This window comes from Erinaceus europaeus, chromosome 15, assembly GCF_950295315.1.
Source record: "Erinaceus europaeus chromosome 15, mEriEur2.1, whole genome shotgun sequence".
Classification (NCBI taxonomy): domain Eukaryota; kingdom Metazoa; phylum Chordata; class Mammalia; order Eulipotyphla; family Erinaceidae; genus Erinaceus; species Erinaceus europaeus.
Genome location: NC_080176.1, coordinates 36,779,619 through 36,794,013, shown reverse-complemented (window position 1 = coordinate 36,794,013; position 14,395 = coordinate 36,779,619). Strand labels below are relative to the sequence as shown.

The window sequence follows — 14,395 nt, the reverse complement described above, 5'->3', positions numbered from 1 at the left end:
AAAATGAATAAACGATACTGTATCAAATTAAAATGCTTTTTCACATAAAAAGAAAATTCCATAAGGATGAACAGGAGGGGGTTGGGTGGTAGTGCAGTGTGTTAAGTGTACATGGCGCCAAGCGCAAGGACTGGCACAAGGATTGCGGTTCAAGCCCGGCTCCCCACCTGCAGGGGGTTTGCTTCACAAGCAATGAAGCAGGTCTGCAGGTGTCTGTCTTTTTCTTCCCCTCTCTGTCTTCCCCTCCTCTCTCAATTTCTCTCTGTCCTATCCAACAACGACATCAATAACAACAACAATAAAAATAACCACAACAACAATAAAACAACAAGGGCAACAAAAAGGGAAAAGAAAATTAGACACCATGAGTAGTGGATTTGTAGTGTAGGCACCGAGCCCCAGTAATAACCCTGGAGGCAAAAAAAAAAAGAAGAAGAAACAGGAAACCCAGAAAATAGGAAAATATATTTGCACACTACATTTCAGACAAGTGGTTAATATCAAACATCTATAAAGAACTCCTGCAGCTCAACAAAATGAAAAAAGAACAATCCAATTAAAAAGTGGGCAGAAGATATGAATAGATGGTCTCTAAAGAAGAGATACACATGACTCACAGACATGTGGAAATGTTCTAATTCATTCATCATTAGAGAAATGCAGATCATCAACGCATTGAGATTCCACCTCACACTTGTGAGAATGGGCTTCATCAATAACATAAAAGAAGGCCGGTGTTGGAGAGGATGTGGAGAGAGAGAGGAACTCTGCTACACTGCTGGTGGGAATGTAAACTGGTACAACCACTGTGGAGAACAGTGTGGAGAGTCCTTAAACAAATACAAATGGAAATGCCATATGACCCAGCAATTCCACTCCTAGGCAAGTACCCAAAAGATGTAACAACACTGATTCAAAGGGATATCTACACCCCCATGTTCATAGTGGCTTTAGTCACAATAGCATAAACATGGAAACAACCAAAATGTCCTTTGGCAGATAACTGAATAAAAAAGTTATGGGACATATACTCAACAGAGTATTATGCAGCAATAAAAAGGGATGATATTGTGTCCTTTAGGATAAAGTGGATGGAACTGGAGATTATACTCAGTGAAGCAAGTCAGGAGGTGAAGGAGAGCTACAGAATGGTTTCACTCATATACGGAATATTGACAATTGTGAATATACAAATGTGAAAAAAAACCCCACAAAATATCAACCTATTTTCAAGACTTTGGGAGAACTATGGTGGTTATCTATGGATGTAGGGATGGGGATACAGGCCTTTGGTGATAGAAATGATTAAAAAAAAAGAGAGAGAGAGAATAAAAATCAAGTTATAAAGGGGGAAAAAACCAGGTGTGTCACTGCCTAACCCTACATTGTTTTTTTAAAGAGAGGGACAGAGAGGCAAAGAAAGAGTGAGAGAGACCACAGCACTGAAGCTTTCTTCAATGCAGTGGAAGCCGGGCTGGAACCTGGGTTGTGCACATGGCAAAGCAGGGTACTGCCAGGATTGAACTTGACACCTGTGGGCTGCCAGGTGTGCAAGTCCTGAGCTCTTAGACTAAGTTGCCTCCCTGCCTCCACACTTATCTCTTTAATTGTGCCATCTACTCTTGAGTTTGCTTTTCTTTTTAAAGAAAAAAGTTTAGTTCTCCAGAACTAAACTCCCCAAGGTGTGGTCTATTGTCGGTTTTCAGCATGGAGCACTTCACATTTTGTACATGTCAAGCCTGATGGCCGCTGCGGGCAGCAGTGAGCACCTGTATCAGAATGTGCTGCAGCAGCCACAGCTAACAGAAACCCTTCTGGGGAAATCTGAGTGAGCATATTTTTATCAAGAGAAAGCTAATTTTTGATACATGACAGAAAGGAGTGACTTGTGGATTTGAAAGACTTGCAGTAGTTATTTGCTTCATGCAGTTTTGTGAAGTAAGTATCCTATGCTGTGCCCTTGTGAGGGGAATGGGGCAGGTATTCCACTGGCCCCACACCTCACACTTGCTCTCCTGTCTTCTCCCCCAAAGTGGGGTTGGTTTAAAATATGGTCATTTGTTCTCCTTATTCTCTCCCCCCCACCAACCTTTAAATGTTCTGGCTTCTCTCATAAGAAGTCCTAATTGCTTTCCCTCTGAGTCAGAATTGCGGCTTTGAACTAACTGAATCGTTAAGGTTTTTTGATGTTGCCATTGTTTACATATCAGTAGGCTGCTTCTGACTTTAAGACCAGGCAGTTAAGTGCAAGCAGGTTGTACTTGTTTATGTGCCTCCAAAATAGCCAGTAAGTTAGCTAAATATGTGGCAAGAAAAGTTTTTTTTTAAGTTCACAGCAATTTGCCTGGTACCATGTAAACATGAGAAGCTCATGGACTAAATGTGTAATTAGATTTGACTTTTCCCTGAGCATGTATGAGGTTGTAGTGGAGGAGGATGTGTGGGAAATGGGATTTCCCTTGCTGCAATGTCACATCTGTCTCTGTTGTATGGCTTCTGAGGGGCAGTAAGCCCGTGGCTACATCTGACTCCAGAAGAGTCCTGTCTTGTTTCTTTCCTGCTTTACCCTCAGACCATTGTTCCTTTTTGGGGGGTTCTGTGTTCTTTGAACAAACTTCTAGGCATGCATTTATATTTAACACAGTTTGGTGGATGAGCATTCAAGCTATGATAAATAAAATGCTTACTACTTTCCCTTACTTCCATATCAGAAGGACAATGAGGATTAAATGAATCAGGCTCAGTAGGAAAATAAAAATAATAACCAGATAGCTCTCCTTCAGAAACACTCACCAGAGAATCAGTCTGTGAGCCCCAGGAAGACTGAACAGATCTTAGCCAAGGTTACATCCCTAACTCCTAGCAGAATGCCCACTTCTCCATAATGTTGTCCAAAGAATGATTCAAGGGTTTTTTTTTTCTCCATCAGATGCATAATTTAGATTGCAAAGAATTGGTGCTTGTGAAAGGACCTCTTAACTCTTTTAGTGAAAGCAGGAATCAGAAGCCATAGTTTTCAAGTTTCCACTTAGTCCTTACTCCTCCTCTCCCCTACAAAAAAGGGGGGAAATCACCTTTTTTCATAATCAGATTACAAAATCTTTCTTTTCCTTGATTTTTTTTTTGATTGCTCTGTGGAAAAAATGTTATAGTCAGCTAATTTATTCAGCAAACGTTTCTAGGGTGGCCTATCCTATTCAAGATCAAGAAAATAAATAAGACAATAGAGAGCAATGGCGGGGTGGGGGTAGATAGCATAATGGCTATGCAAACAGACTCTCAAGCTAGAGGCTCCAAAGTCCCAGCTTCAATCCCCCATACCACCATAAGCCAGAGCTGAGCAGTACTGTGGTTAAAAGGGGCAGGGGACGAAGAAGAGCAGTAGCAAATGACACAATATTTGAGAGAAAGAAAAGCCTGGATCAGAACCTCACTCATTACAGAGTAGCCTTAGGAAGATTGTTCAGCCTCTCTGTTCAAGTCTTCACATCTGTAATGTGGGAATAACTGTGGAGTTCTCCACAGAAATGTTGGAAGGACTTCACACATAAAAGATGTGTGGGGCCAGCAGCTAATGTTCACTGATAATGTTACATGAAAGAGATGAACTTGCCCTTTGCATCTAGAGAAACAAATTAATTGCTGTTTGCACGTTGGGTTAGCTACACTGTGTGTGTATATATATATGGGGGGAGGGGCACTGTGTGTGTATGCGCAGGGCACTGTATATATGTGTGTGGGGACACTGTGTGTATGTGTATATGAGGCACTGTGTGTGTATGGGGCACTGTGTATGTATGTGTGTGTGTGTGTGTATGTGGAGACACTGTGTGTATATGTGTTTGGAGCACTGTGTGTGTATTTGTGGGGGGGCACTGTGTGTGTGTGTTGGGGCACTGTGTGTGTATGTGTGTGGGAACACTGTGTGTGTATGTGGGAGGACTGGCAAACCCCTAGGCCACATATGCCTTGTGAAATCATTTGGTCTGGCTCTGCCAAGCCAGCTGCAGGAAGCACTTAAATTTAATAAGTCTAACAGCTTTTATCATAGCAATATTAAGTGCTAATTTTTAGGTTGATAATTTTATATGGCCACAATGAATATTAATGTGAATAATATACAAGGAGGGAATAATATACAGGGAGGCCTTTTTAATGAAAGAGAAAAACATCAGCCTTGAAGATTGTTGGGTGACTCTTTCATAGGGAAATTGCAACTTGTTCTGTATTAGCTTCGTTGGAAGAGGTGCATCTCAGGAGAAATGAAGACATTTATTTACAGCTAGATACAGTTAGTGTCAGAGCATTAGATAGAAGTGATGGTTATAAGATATAAAAAATATACCATTGAATTGCTTGCTTTAATGGGATGAATTTTTAAATATTTATTTATTTATTCCCTTTTGTTGCCCTTGTTGTTTTATTGTTGTAGCTATTATTGTTGTCGTTGTTGGATAGGACAGAGAGAAATGGAAAGAGGAGGGGAAGATAGAGAGGGGCAGAGAAAGATAGACACCTGCAGATCTGTTTCACCACCTGTGAAGCGACTCCCCTGCAGGTGGGGAGCCCGGGGCTCGAATTGGGATGCTTACGCAAGTCCTTGCGCTTAACCCACTGCGCTACCACCCGACTCCCAACGGGGTGAATTTTTATGGCATGTGCTCAGTAAAACTGTTGCATTTTTTAGAAAAAAGACACACTTAAGAATTTCTTAACAATTGTATTGTTATATGGAAAACTGGGAAATGTTATGCATGTACAAACTATTATATTTATTGTTGAATGTAAAACATTAATTCCCCAATAAAGAAATTAAAGAAAAAGAATTTCTGTAGTGTTTTTACTGACAGTAACTCTAAGCTGGAGGAAATAGCACATACGTACAGGAGAAATAAATTGTCATTTAGCCACATGATAGAATACTACTGTAGTAAAAGAGCATGTGGCCACATGGGTGGTCTGGGAGAGGAGTGTATTGGCCGGGGAGGGCTTGAGGAGGACTTGAGATGCTAGAAACTGCACTCTCTGTCTTGGGATAGAGGGTGTTTCTGGAGGCAAACAGTCACTGAGCTGTGCCCTCACAGTTGTCTCCTGAGGCACTGCTGTACTTTTTCTGTGGTCATTGGAATGGTGCAGAGCCCACAGTACTGAGCCTTCTCTCCTGTGGGTCACTGGGAAAGCCCAGGAATTGAACACAGGAGCTTCTCCGGCGGACCCTCCTGCTTCTTGCTTTTACACTGCCTTTCACACTGTGCTGTCTGGGAGCTGTACCTGCTGGGGTAAGGGCAGCACCCACAGCTGCTATTTTGCCATCCTGGACAATGGATGCCAGTTTTCTTAAATGTTGTTTAAGAAGATTCCTAATAAATATTTAGCTCAGTGCCAGGTAAAGAAAATGAGTTCAGTCCTGCCTTCTGCACCCCAAAAACAACCTTGATCCATACTCCCAGTGGAGGAGAAGAGATAGGAGGAGGAAGATAAGGGGGCTCTGAACTCCAGCTCCACCAGCAGAGAGAAGGAAAAGGAGAGGGACATATGGAGGCAGTAATGTTGTCATGGGCTCAGAGGGGAAGAGAGGACTGGATTAGGAAGAAAAAGGGGGCAATTATATATAAACATAGACAGATAGTTGTAGAGATGATGGTTGGCCCATGTCTTCAACCTCAGGGGAACTGTGGTGGATTGCAGTGGGGAGACTGAAGGTTCAGGATGCTGGTGGTGGGAATGGTGTGGATTTAAACCCCTGTTGACATGCAATTTTGTAAGAAAAAGAAAAAGAGAGAGAGGAGAGAGAGAGAGGGAGAGAGAGAGAGAGAGAGAGAGAGAGAGAGAGAGAGAGAGAGAAAGTGAGTTCAGGCTTCTAAGTAACACAGCAGTGTATTAATTGTTCCGCTTGCCCTCCTTGATGAGGATGTGTCTTGTCGTCAGCATGCTCTGTGCTTGGGGCTGTGGCTCATTAATGGCAGCAGCCCTGCCTTGCTGCCAGGCCTTGGGGGGGGGGGAGGGGCTTGCAGTGTGGTTAAGTGAATACTTACTGCTCACTGGGGCCCTCCCTGGGGAGTGCTGCCAGGCTTGCAACATTGGTCCAGTCTTCCTGGGATTTTCAGGTCCCCTTTGCATTCTGGTTTTGGAGCTGGGAGTTGATCATGCTTTGGCACACATGGACCAAATTGGTGACTGTCCCCACACACACACCTGGCAGAATGGGATGCAAGTGTGTGTTAGTTTGTGTGGTGGGGGCAGTGATGGTAAGGTGGGGAGAGGGGACTGCCAGCTTTGTGTGGTGTGGCAGGAGGAGGTGGTCCTTGAAGGGTGAAGGGTAAAGGCTCACTCACTCAGGCTCTCCCATCAGGTTCCTGCTGTAGAAGGGGGCCAAGAGTAGCCTTAGCCAGCAGCCTGTACTCCATGCAGTGTGAGGGCATCTCCTGTTCCTTGACAATATGAAAACCGCCACCTCCTCCCTGGTGCTTTTGGCAAAAAAAAGAATGTTTGTGAGCTGGCAAGATAGTTCTCTTGGGAAGTGCACCTGCTTTGTCATGTCCATGACCCAGGCTGAGCCTCTACCTCACAAGAGGAACTTTTGGCACTATGCTGTTTCTCTTTCTCCCCCATGTCTGTCTGTCTATCTCTCTCTCTCTCTCTTCCTGTCTCTCTCTCTCTTCCTTCCTTCCCCCCCATCCCCTACATACACACACAATAGCATAGCTTCCTTCAGTGTGATGGGGGCCAGACACAACTTGAATCTCAAATACAGCTTGCTTTACCAAGCAAGCACTCTATCAAGATGTTTTCACTGGCTCTGTCTCTGTCTAAACAAATAAAATCTAGTCCAGAGTGGTGAAGCTCTGGCAACAATGGCAACCACACAGACCACACATACAACAAAACAAAACAAACAACAGTATGATTTTTACTCTAAATGTAGCAGCTCATTAACCCATCAGGACATAAGTTTAGATACCTTACCATTAACTGAATATTTGATGTAAAAAAAAGCAGTTTCTGCTAACATGGATTGCATGCCCACTATGTGGTAGGTATTTGGACACACACTTCATATCTTCCTTTTTTTATTGCGGGAATTAATGGTCTACAATAAATACAGTTGTTGGCACATGAGTGAAATTTCTGTTTTCTGCAAAATACTTGACTCCCCACCTAGGTCCTCCTCCATTACTGTGTACCAGGACCTGAACCTCCAACCCACACCCTTGAGTCCTTTACCACGGTGCAATACACTAAACAAAGTCCAACTTCTGCTTTGTGTTTCCCTTTCTGTGACCACAGCCCCTTCTAGACCACAACTTGCTCAGCCACTCATCTATTATTGGATACCTGGGTTGCTTCCAGGTTTTGGCTGTTAAAAATTGTGCTGCTATGAACATAGTTAATGCTCACATCTTTTTGGATGGGTGTGTTTGGTTCCTTAGAATATATCCTCAGGAGAGGAATTGCAGGGTTGTAGGGTAGGTGGACATATACTTCTTATTTTGTCCTCAGTACTATCTTATGTGGTTCAAGCTGTGCTTCTCCCACTTTATTTATTTTTAATTAAATTAAATATTTTTTTTCAGAGGGGGAGTCTGCCAGAAATGGTGGAATTATAATATGGGCACAAAGCCTTAGCAATAACCCTGGGGCAAAAATATCCCCACTTTATTTTTTAAACTTTCTTTATTTTCATGAGAAAGAAACAGGAGGAAGGAAGGAAGGGGAGGAGAGAGAGAGAGAGACCGACTACATCACTCTTCAGCTATGGGGTCTCAGGTCTCCTCTTCCTTTAGAAAGGAGCAAATGAAAACTATGCAAATTGTTTAAACTAGAAAAGACAGGTCAGACTCTTAACTCAGGTCCTGACAGTGAGTCCTACACCCCTCCAGGAGGGTCTCTTTGGAAAGACTTGGTGTGGAGGCTCTCCTTTGCAGTACTGGTAGACTTGGGTAAGAGAGTCTGAGTGTAGCTGTAATGAGTATAATCTCCCAGGAAAACTGTATCCTAATTGGTCTCTCTCTCCCTCCCCCCTTCCTCTTTAGTGGATAGCTGTTGCACAATATAGAAAATAACTACAGAAAACTGAGAGCTGATGGGGAACTGATGGAAGTAAAAGAGCTAGGGGGCAGGGAGATAGCATAATGGTTATGCAAAGAGACTTTCATGCCTGAGGCTCCAGAGTCCCAGGTACAGCCCCCCTCATTGCCATGAACCAGAGCTGGTCAGTGCTCTGGTTTAAAAAAAAAAACAGAAACCTCGACCTGCAGCTGGGGCTGAGTGAGACCATGCTGTCATTGTCAGGCTGTCTCTCAGGGACACCCATGGCCACAGTGCAGCTGCGTCCAAATGTGAGCCAGGAATGCAAATACATGGTGCCTTGACTAATCTTGAATTTCGTGGAAAGGGTTAAACTGTCAGGTTTGCTCACTGTTGAAGCAAGAAACTTTCCTCTTCATTTATGGCTTTAATTTTATTTATTTATTTATTTATTCCCTTTTGTTGCCCTTGTTGTTTTATTGTTGTAGTTATTATTGTTGTTGTCGTTGTTGGGTAGGACAGAGAGAAATGGAGAGAGGAGGGGAAGACAGAGAGGAGGAGAGAAAGATAGACACCTGCAGACCTGCTTCACCGCCTGTGAAGCGACTCCCCTGCAGGTGGGGAGCCAGGGTTCGAACCGGGATCCTTATGCTTTGTGCCACCTGCGCTTAACCCGCTGCACTACAGCCTGACTCCCATGGCTTTAATGGCTTTAATTTTTATCATGACATTTCTACAATTTTTTTTTAAAAAAAACTTAGAAATGATGTGGTCCAACTCTGTTCACTAAAAGGATATAAAAAGATTATTATTTAAACTTTGCAGCTTGGGGGCAGGGAGGTAGAGTGGTAAAGTACTTGTCCTGCATGCTTGAGACCTGGGATTCTATATCTGGTACCAACAAGAGTGCCAAAGACAAGCCAAGTGAAGTTCATGGTACGACAGTGCCCACTGCCTTCACCTTCTCTCTCTGCGTCATGAAGAGGAAAGGAGAACTAGGTGGTTCAGTGGTAGGGCATATGCATGAGTCCTTGGCCATGCTTTATTAAGAAATATTTTTAAGAGTTAAGTTAGATGGAAAAAAGAAACAAAAAGAAGAATAAAGAAAGGAAAAAGGAGGGAAAAAACTTATGTCATTCCACCACTGTGAGATGGTTTGGAATATCCTTTGGAATCTTGCTCAGTACACATGTAACTGGGTTTGCCCATTTTATAAAAATAGGATCATTCTTGGGAGTAGGGCAGGGTAAGGCAGTAGGTTAAGCGCAAATGGCGCGAAATGCAAGGACCAGCATGAGGATCCTGGTTCGAGCCCCTGGCTACCCACCTGCAGGGGAGTTGCTTCGCAAGCGGTGAAACAAGTCTGTAGGTGTCTGTCTTTCTTTCCTCCTCTCTGTCTTCCCCTCCTCTCTCCATTTCTCTCTGTCCTATCCAACAACAACAATATCAATAACAACAACAATAACAACTACAGCAATAAAACAAGGGCAACAAAAGGAAATAAATAAAAATAATAAGAAACTTTAAAAAATAAGATCACTCTCTACCTATGCTTTGGTTTGTTTGTTTGTTTATTCATAATTGGCTAGAGACAGGGAGAAGGAGTAGGGAAGGAGGGAGAGAGAAAGAGACCTACAGCAGTGCTTCATTGCTGGTGAAGCTTCCCCTACATGTGTACTTAGTTTCATCAGCACCTACTCCTCTCCCTCTAATGTTTATGAAACAATTTTAGGAATATTTCTCCCCTTTGGGGGGGTGATAAGGAAATGACTTATTCAAGGCCTTCTGTACCAGACCTGACCTCGAAGAAGCAGCCTGTGCAATTGTCTAGTCCAGAACTTTCTTGATCTGAGACTCTGTGAGTTCAGGGCACTAGGACAAGCAGGTGAATAAACATTTCACAATGTCTGACACTTGCTAGGTCGCTGGGAAAAGAAAGAATGAAAGAGAAGAAAGCTTGCTTCTTTGGCCAAAGCCACTCTACATCAACCTATCTTCATTTCTGGCTTGCCCACCATTTTGCTTTTAGAAGCCCTCTTGCCCTCCCCACCAGCCCCACTTGCAAATCTTCGCTGCCTTTGTGGGAAACTCAGAAATGCCCGTTTTAAGTTTGCAGCAGTAGAGTGATCACAGGACACACATTCTAATGGCTAAAATTCTATTTCCAATTCCAATGGTGGGTGAGTTCTCTGATTTTATCAATAAGCTACAAAAACTCCAAGTGCCTTGGCAGGCTGAGGTGGTGGCCACAGAGTGGATTCATAGGAGCTCTTGACCGAGATGCTGATCAAGCTAAACTTACCCCAGTGTTGGTTTTTGTTTGTTTGTAATGTGACTCAAAAGTCTTTTACTTAGAATTATTTATTCGACCCGTCCACCTTTGCAACTAGCCTGTGGTTGATAATACTTGACTGAAACTGTGACAAAGGAAGATGACATAGGGGGACCAGGTGGTGGCACACCTGGTTAAGTGCACACATTTCAGTGCCTGAGGACCTGGGTTCAAGCTCCTGGCCCCCACCTGCAGGGGAGGAAGCTTCATGAGTGGTGAAGCAGGGCTGCAGGTGTCTCTCTGTCTCTCTCCCTACCTCTTGATTTCTGACTGTCTCTATCCAAGAAATAAATAAAGATAATAAAAAAAAAAAAAGAAAGAAAGATGACATAGTAAAATGTGTAAACTAGTTAAGGTACCATTTACAGAAATAGAGAAATGAACACCTTCACAATCTACTTTTCCTCAGACTGGTCCAGACGCACAAGAAAAGTGATAATGCCACACGTACCCCTAAAGTAGATCCATCACAAATTCTTCCTTTACTCGTGGAGTAGATGTGCTCCTCAGACTCTCACGAAGAAGCTGCCCCATCCCTCAGACGTTGTCTTCTGGGCCTGGACATGTGCTTCTTGCCCCTACCTCTCACCTAGGACCCATGCACCCAGCAGCTGTTCACTGAGCATCCCAGGTTCTGGGCCCTGCTCTGTGCACAGACCCACAGATCTAGCGTCTGCCCCCAGCCTGAGTGCACTTTCACTGGCTTGAACCTCTACTTGGAGGAGCGGTTTTGAGTTTGGGAAACCAGCACATGGTAGTTGATAAGGCTGCTTGGAAAGTTGGCTCTATTTCTTTCTTTCTTTCTTTCTTTCTTTCTTTCTTTCTTTCTTTCTTTCTTTCTTTTTTTCTTTTTTTCTTTTTTCTTTAAGAAAGGATTAATTAAAAAAAAAGAAAGGATTAATTAACAAAACCATAGGGTAGGAGGGGTACAACTCCACACAATTCCCACCACCCAATTTCCATATCCCACCTCCTCCCCCGATAGCTTTCCCATTCTCTAGCCCTCTGGGAGCATGGACCCAGGGTCATTGTGGATTGCAGAAGGTAGAAGGTCTGGCTTCTGTAATTGCTTCCCCGCTGAACATGGGCGTTGACTGGTCGGTCCATACTCCCAGTCTGCCTCTCTCCCTCCCCAGCAGGGTGGGTCTCTGGGGAAGCAGAGCTCCAGGACACATTGGTGGGGTCTTCAGTCCAGGGAAGCCTGGCCGGCATCCTGGTGGCATCTGGAACCTGGTGACTGAAAAGAGAGTTAATATACAAAGCCAAACAAATTGTTGAGCAATCATGGACCCAAAGCTTGGAATAGTGGAGAGGAAGTGTTAGGGCTGTATTCGCTGCAAACTCTAGTGCACTTCTGCTTTCAGGTATATATTTTGCAGTAGTTTACGGATACGTGTTAACATATGCTCTCTCTCACAGAAACTGGTGTATATCTAGGTTTTGGGACTTTGTTAGAAAGTGAACCACCTGAGATGGAATTAGAGTGTACTATGAAAGGAAAGGCCTCACCCGAGTAATGAAGCTGAAGGGTTGTCATTCCACACGTGAAGTCTGTGGACACAGTCTGAAGTGAAGCATGTTGAGGAGTACACTTTCACTGGCTTGAACCTCTACTTGGAGGAGCGGTTTTGAGTTTGGGAAACCAGCACATGGTAGTTGATAAGGCTGCTTGGAAAGCTGGCTCTATTTCTTTTAAAAAACATTTTTTTTAAGTTTTCATTCCTGAATACTACTTAGCTATGGCTTATGGTGGTGCTGGGGATTGAACCTGGGACCTTAGAGCCTCAGGTTTGAAAGCCTGTTGCATAAACCTCTATGCTCTCCATAGCTCACCTCTCTGGTAGAAATGCTAGTTGCCTCAACGCAGTGAGTGGCTAATTGACAGTACTCACTACGTTTATGAATGATTATTCCTTTTGCCCATGGCTCCCAGTTTACCTGGGAGATTATCCTTGGGATATTTGCACAGATAGAAAATGGCATATGTGGTCTGAGTCTATATGGCCAGAATTCTATACAGCTGTAAACTAATGGTAAATCAAAATCCCAGAGAAATTGGTGCTGGAGATCGCTCACCTGGCAGAACATACACCACCTGCAAGGACCCAAGTTTGAACATCTGACCACCACACAGCTGTTGTGTGCAATAGGCAAGCTCCACAAGTGGAGGAGAGATACGATGGTGTGTCTCCTATTTCTCTCTCTTTCTCTGTTTAGGGGAAGGGGGGAGAGTCTATCCAGGGGAATAAAAGGAGTGCTGGGTACAGGCACAAAGCCCTGAAGAATCCCTGAGATGGAGGAGAAAAAAAAGAAAGAAAAAAAATATATATATATGTTCAGGGTTATTAAGCAGTATTGTTTATAGAGGCATAAAACAGAGTAAATCTGATTAGTAAATCTTAGTGCCTATGAATAGAGGACTGGGATCTGTTGGTCAGTGTTTTAAAATGATGATGCTCTCCATTTATAACATAAATTTTTGCATTCTATTGTTACATGAAAAAGCAAGGAGTAAACTTTCATTTTTCTGTAAATGAAGGGGGCAGAAATTATATTCATATTCACTTACACAAAGAAACAATAGATCAGACACATGGTGTCAACTTCAGGGGGAAAGAACTGAGCAGATGGGGGCAGGGATATGCTTCCCGATGCATATTTTTTAAATTTTGGGCTTTTGGAAGTAAGATTGTATCACTCATTGGAGAACACAGAATGAAAAAATCAAATGGGCTGCTGCAGATGCCCCCAAATAGGACACTATCAATAGTTATACTTTTGTCTCTACAGAACTTAAACTTGGATCCAAAAATGTTTGAACTAGAAAAAGCTGATTGAGGGGCCAGGTGGTAGCACATCTAGTTAAGTGCATATTACAGTGTGCAAGGACCCAGGTTCAAGCCCTTGGTCCCCACCTGCAGGGGAAAAGCTTCAAAAGTGGTAAAGCAGGGCTGCAGGTGTCTCTCTGTTTCTTTCTCTCTCGCCCCCAATGTCTCTATCCAATAATAAATTAAAAAAAAAAAGTTGATTCATTTCTAGATGCCTGTATCTGAAAGAAAGCAGAAGTTTCAGTATGGTGGGTCTCACTGGAGAAGAGAGAGTGGGATCTTGACTAAGGAGACTTGCTGTGATGGGACTGCAGATGGTATGTGAGTTTCCATGGGTTCTCATGTCTGGCCAGTGACTGGAATGCCTGGTCAGGTGTATTCGTTGAATGTGAGTTCTCTATAGCAGTGACCACACAACCTAAGTCTTGGTATGACAAGGTACTCATACTCAGGAGATGACCCACTGAAACATAACTGAGCCATCCAGGTTCATGGTCGGAACTCTAACACAATTAGGTAATCAATCAACAGAGTCTTACTGCATACTTGAGTGAGCTGAGTTCTTTGGGAGTAGTACCAGGGGACGCTGAAATATGTGCTTGCTGACTCCCTAATCTCTCTGTGTCTGCAGCCACAGACCTGAACAGTTCTTCAGTGACAAGTAGCCACTGATGACCATTGTCTTCTTGATGGAGAAGGGCTCTTGATGGACTGCGTTTAAGATGAGGCACTACCTGATGAGGCTCCTAGGCATCCAGAAGAGGGGTGGACACAAGGCAGCATTCCTGCAGTCCAGGCAAAGACCATGGTCTGGATTTCTCCATTGTTAGGCTTCTGAGTTTTTTTTTTTTATATATATGTATTTATTTATTCCCTTTTGTTGCCCTTGTTTTATTGTTGTAGTTACTATTGTCATTGATGTCATTGTTGTTGAACAGGACAGAGAGAAATGGAGAGAGGAGGGGAAGACAGAGAGGGGGAGAGAAAGACAGACACCTGCAGACCTGCTTCATCACCTGTGAAGCGACTCCCCTGCAGGTGGGGAACCAGGGGCTTGAACTGGGATCCTTATGTTGCCAGCCCTTGCGCTTTGCGTGTACCACCTACGCTTAACCCACTGTGCTACTGCCTGACTCCCGCCTTTTGAGTTTTATGAGGGGATGTGTCTTAGAAATTGGATGGAAAGAAGACAGGGCATTCTTCACTC

At 43.5% G+C, this 14,395-nt stretch overlaps 1 protein-coding gene across 10 annotated transcripts in view; it reads left to right on the top strand.

The window, feature by feature from the left end:
* Positions 1 to 14,395, top strand: part of TMEM241 (transmembrane protein 241) — a 181,689-nt gene that overhangs the window by 135,351 nt on the left and 31,943 nt on the right. The window contains exon 15 of one of the 10 annotated variants that reach the window (XM_060173605.1): positions 13,820 to 14,221. The exons of the other annotated variants lie outside the window; for them this stretch is intronic. Within the exon in view, the coding sequence (XP_060029588.1) occupies positions 13,820 to 13,831 (12 nt within the window). The 3' untranslated portion in view covers positions 13,832 to 14,221. Of the gene's footprint in view, positions 1 to 13,819; positions 14,222 to 14,395 lie in introns of those variants that run through there. 10 annotated transcript variants of the gene reach the window in all.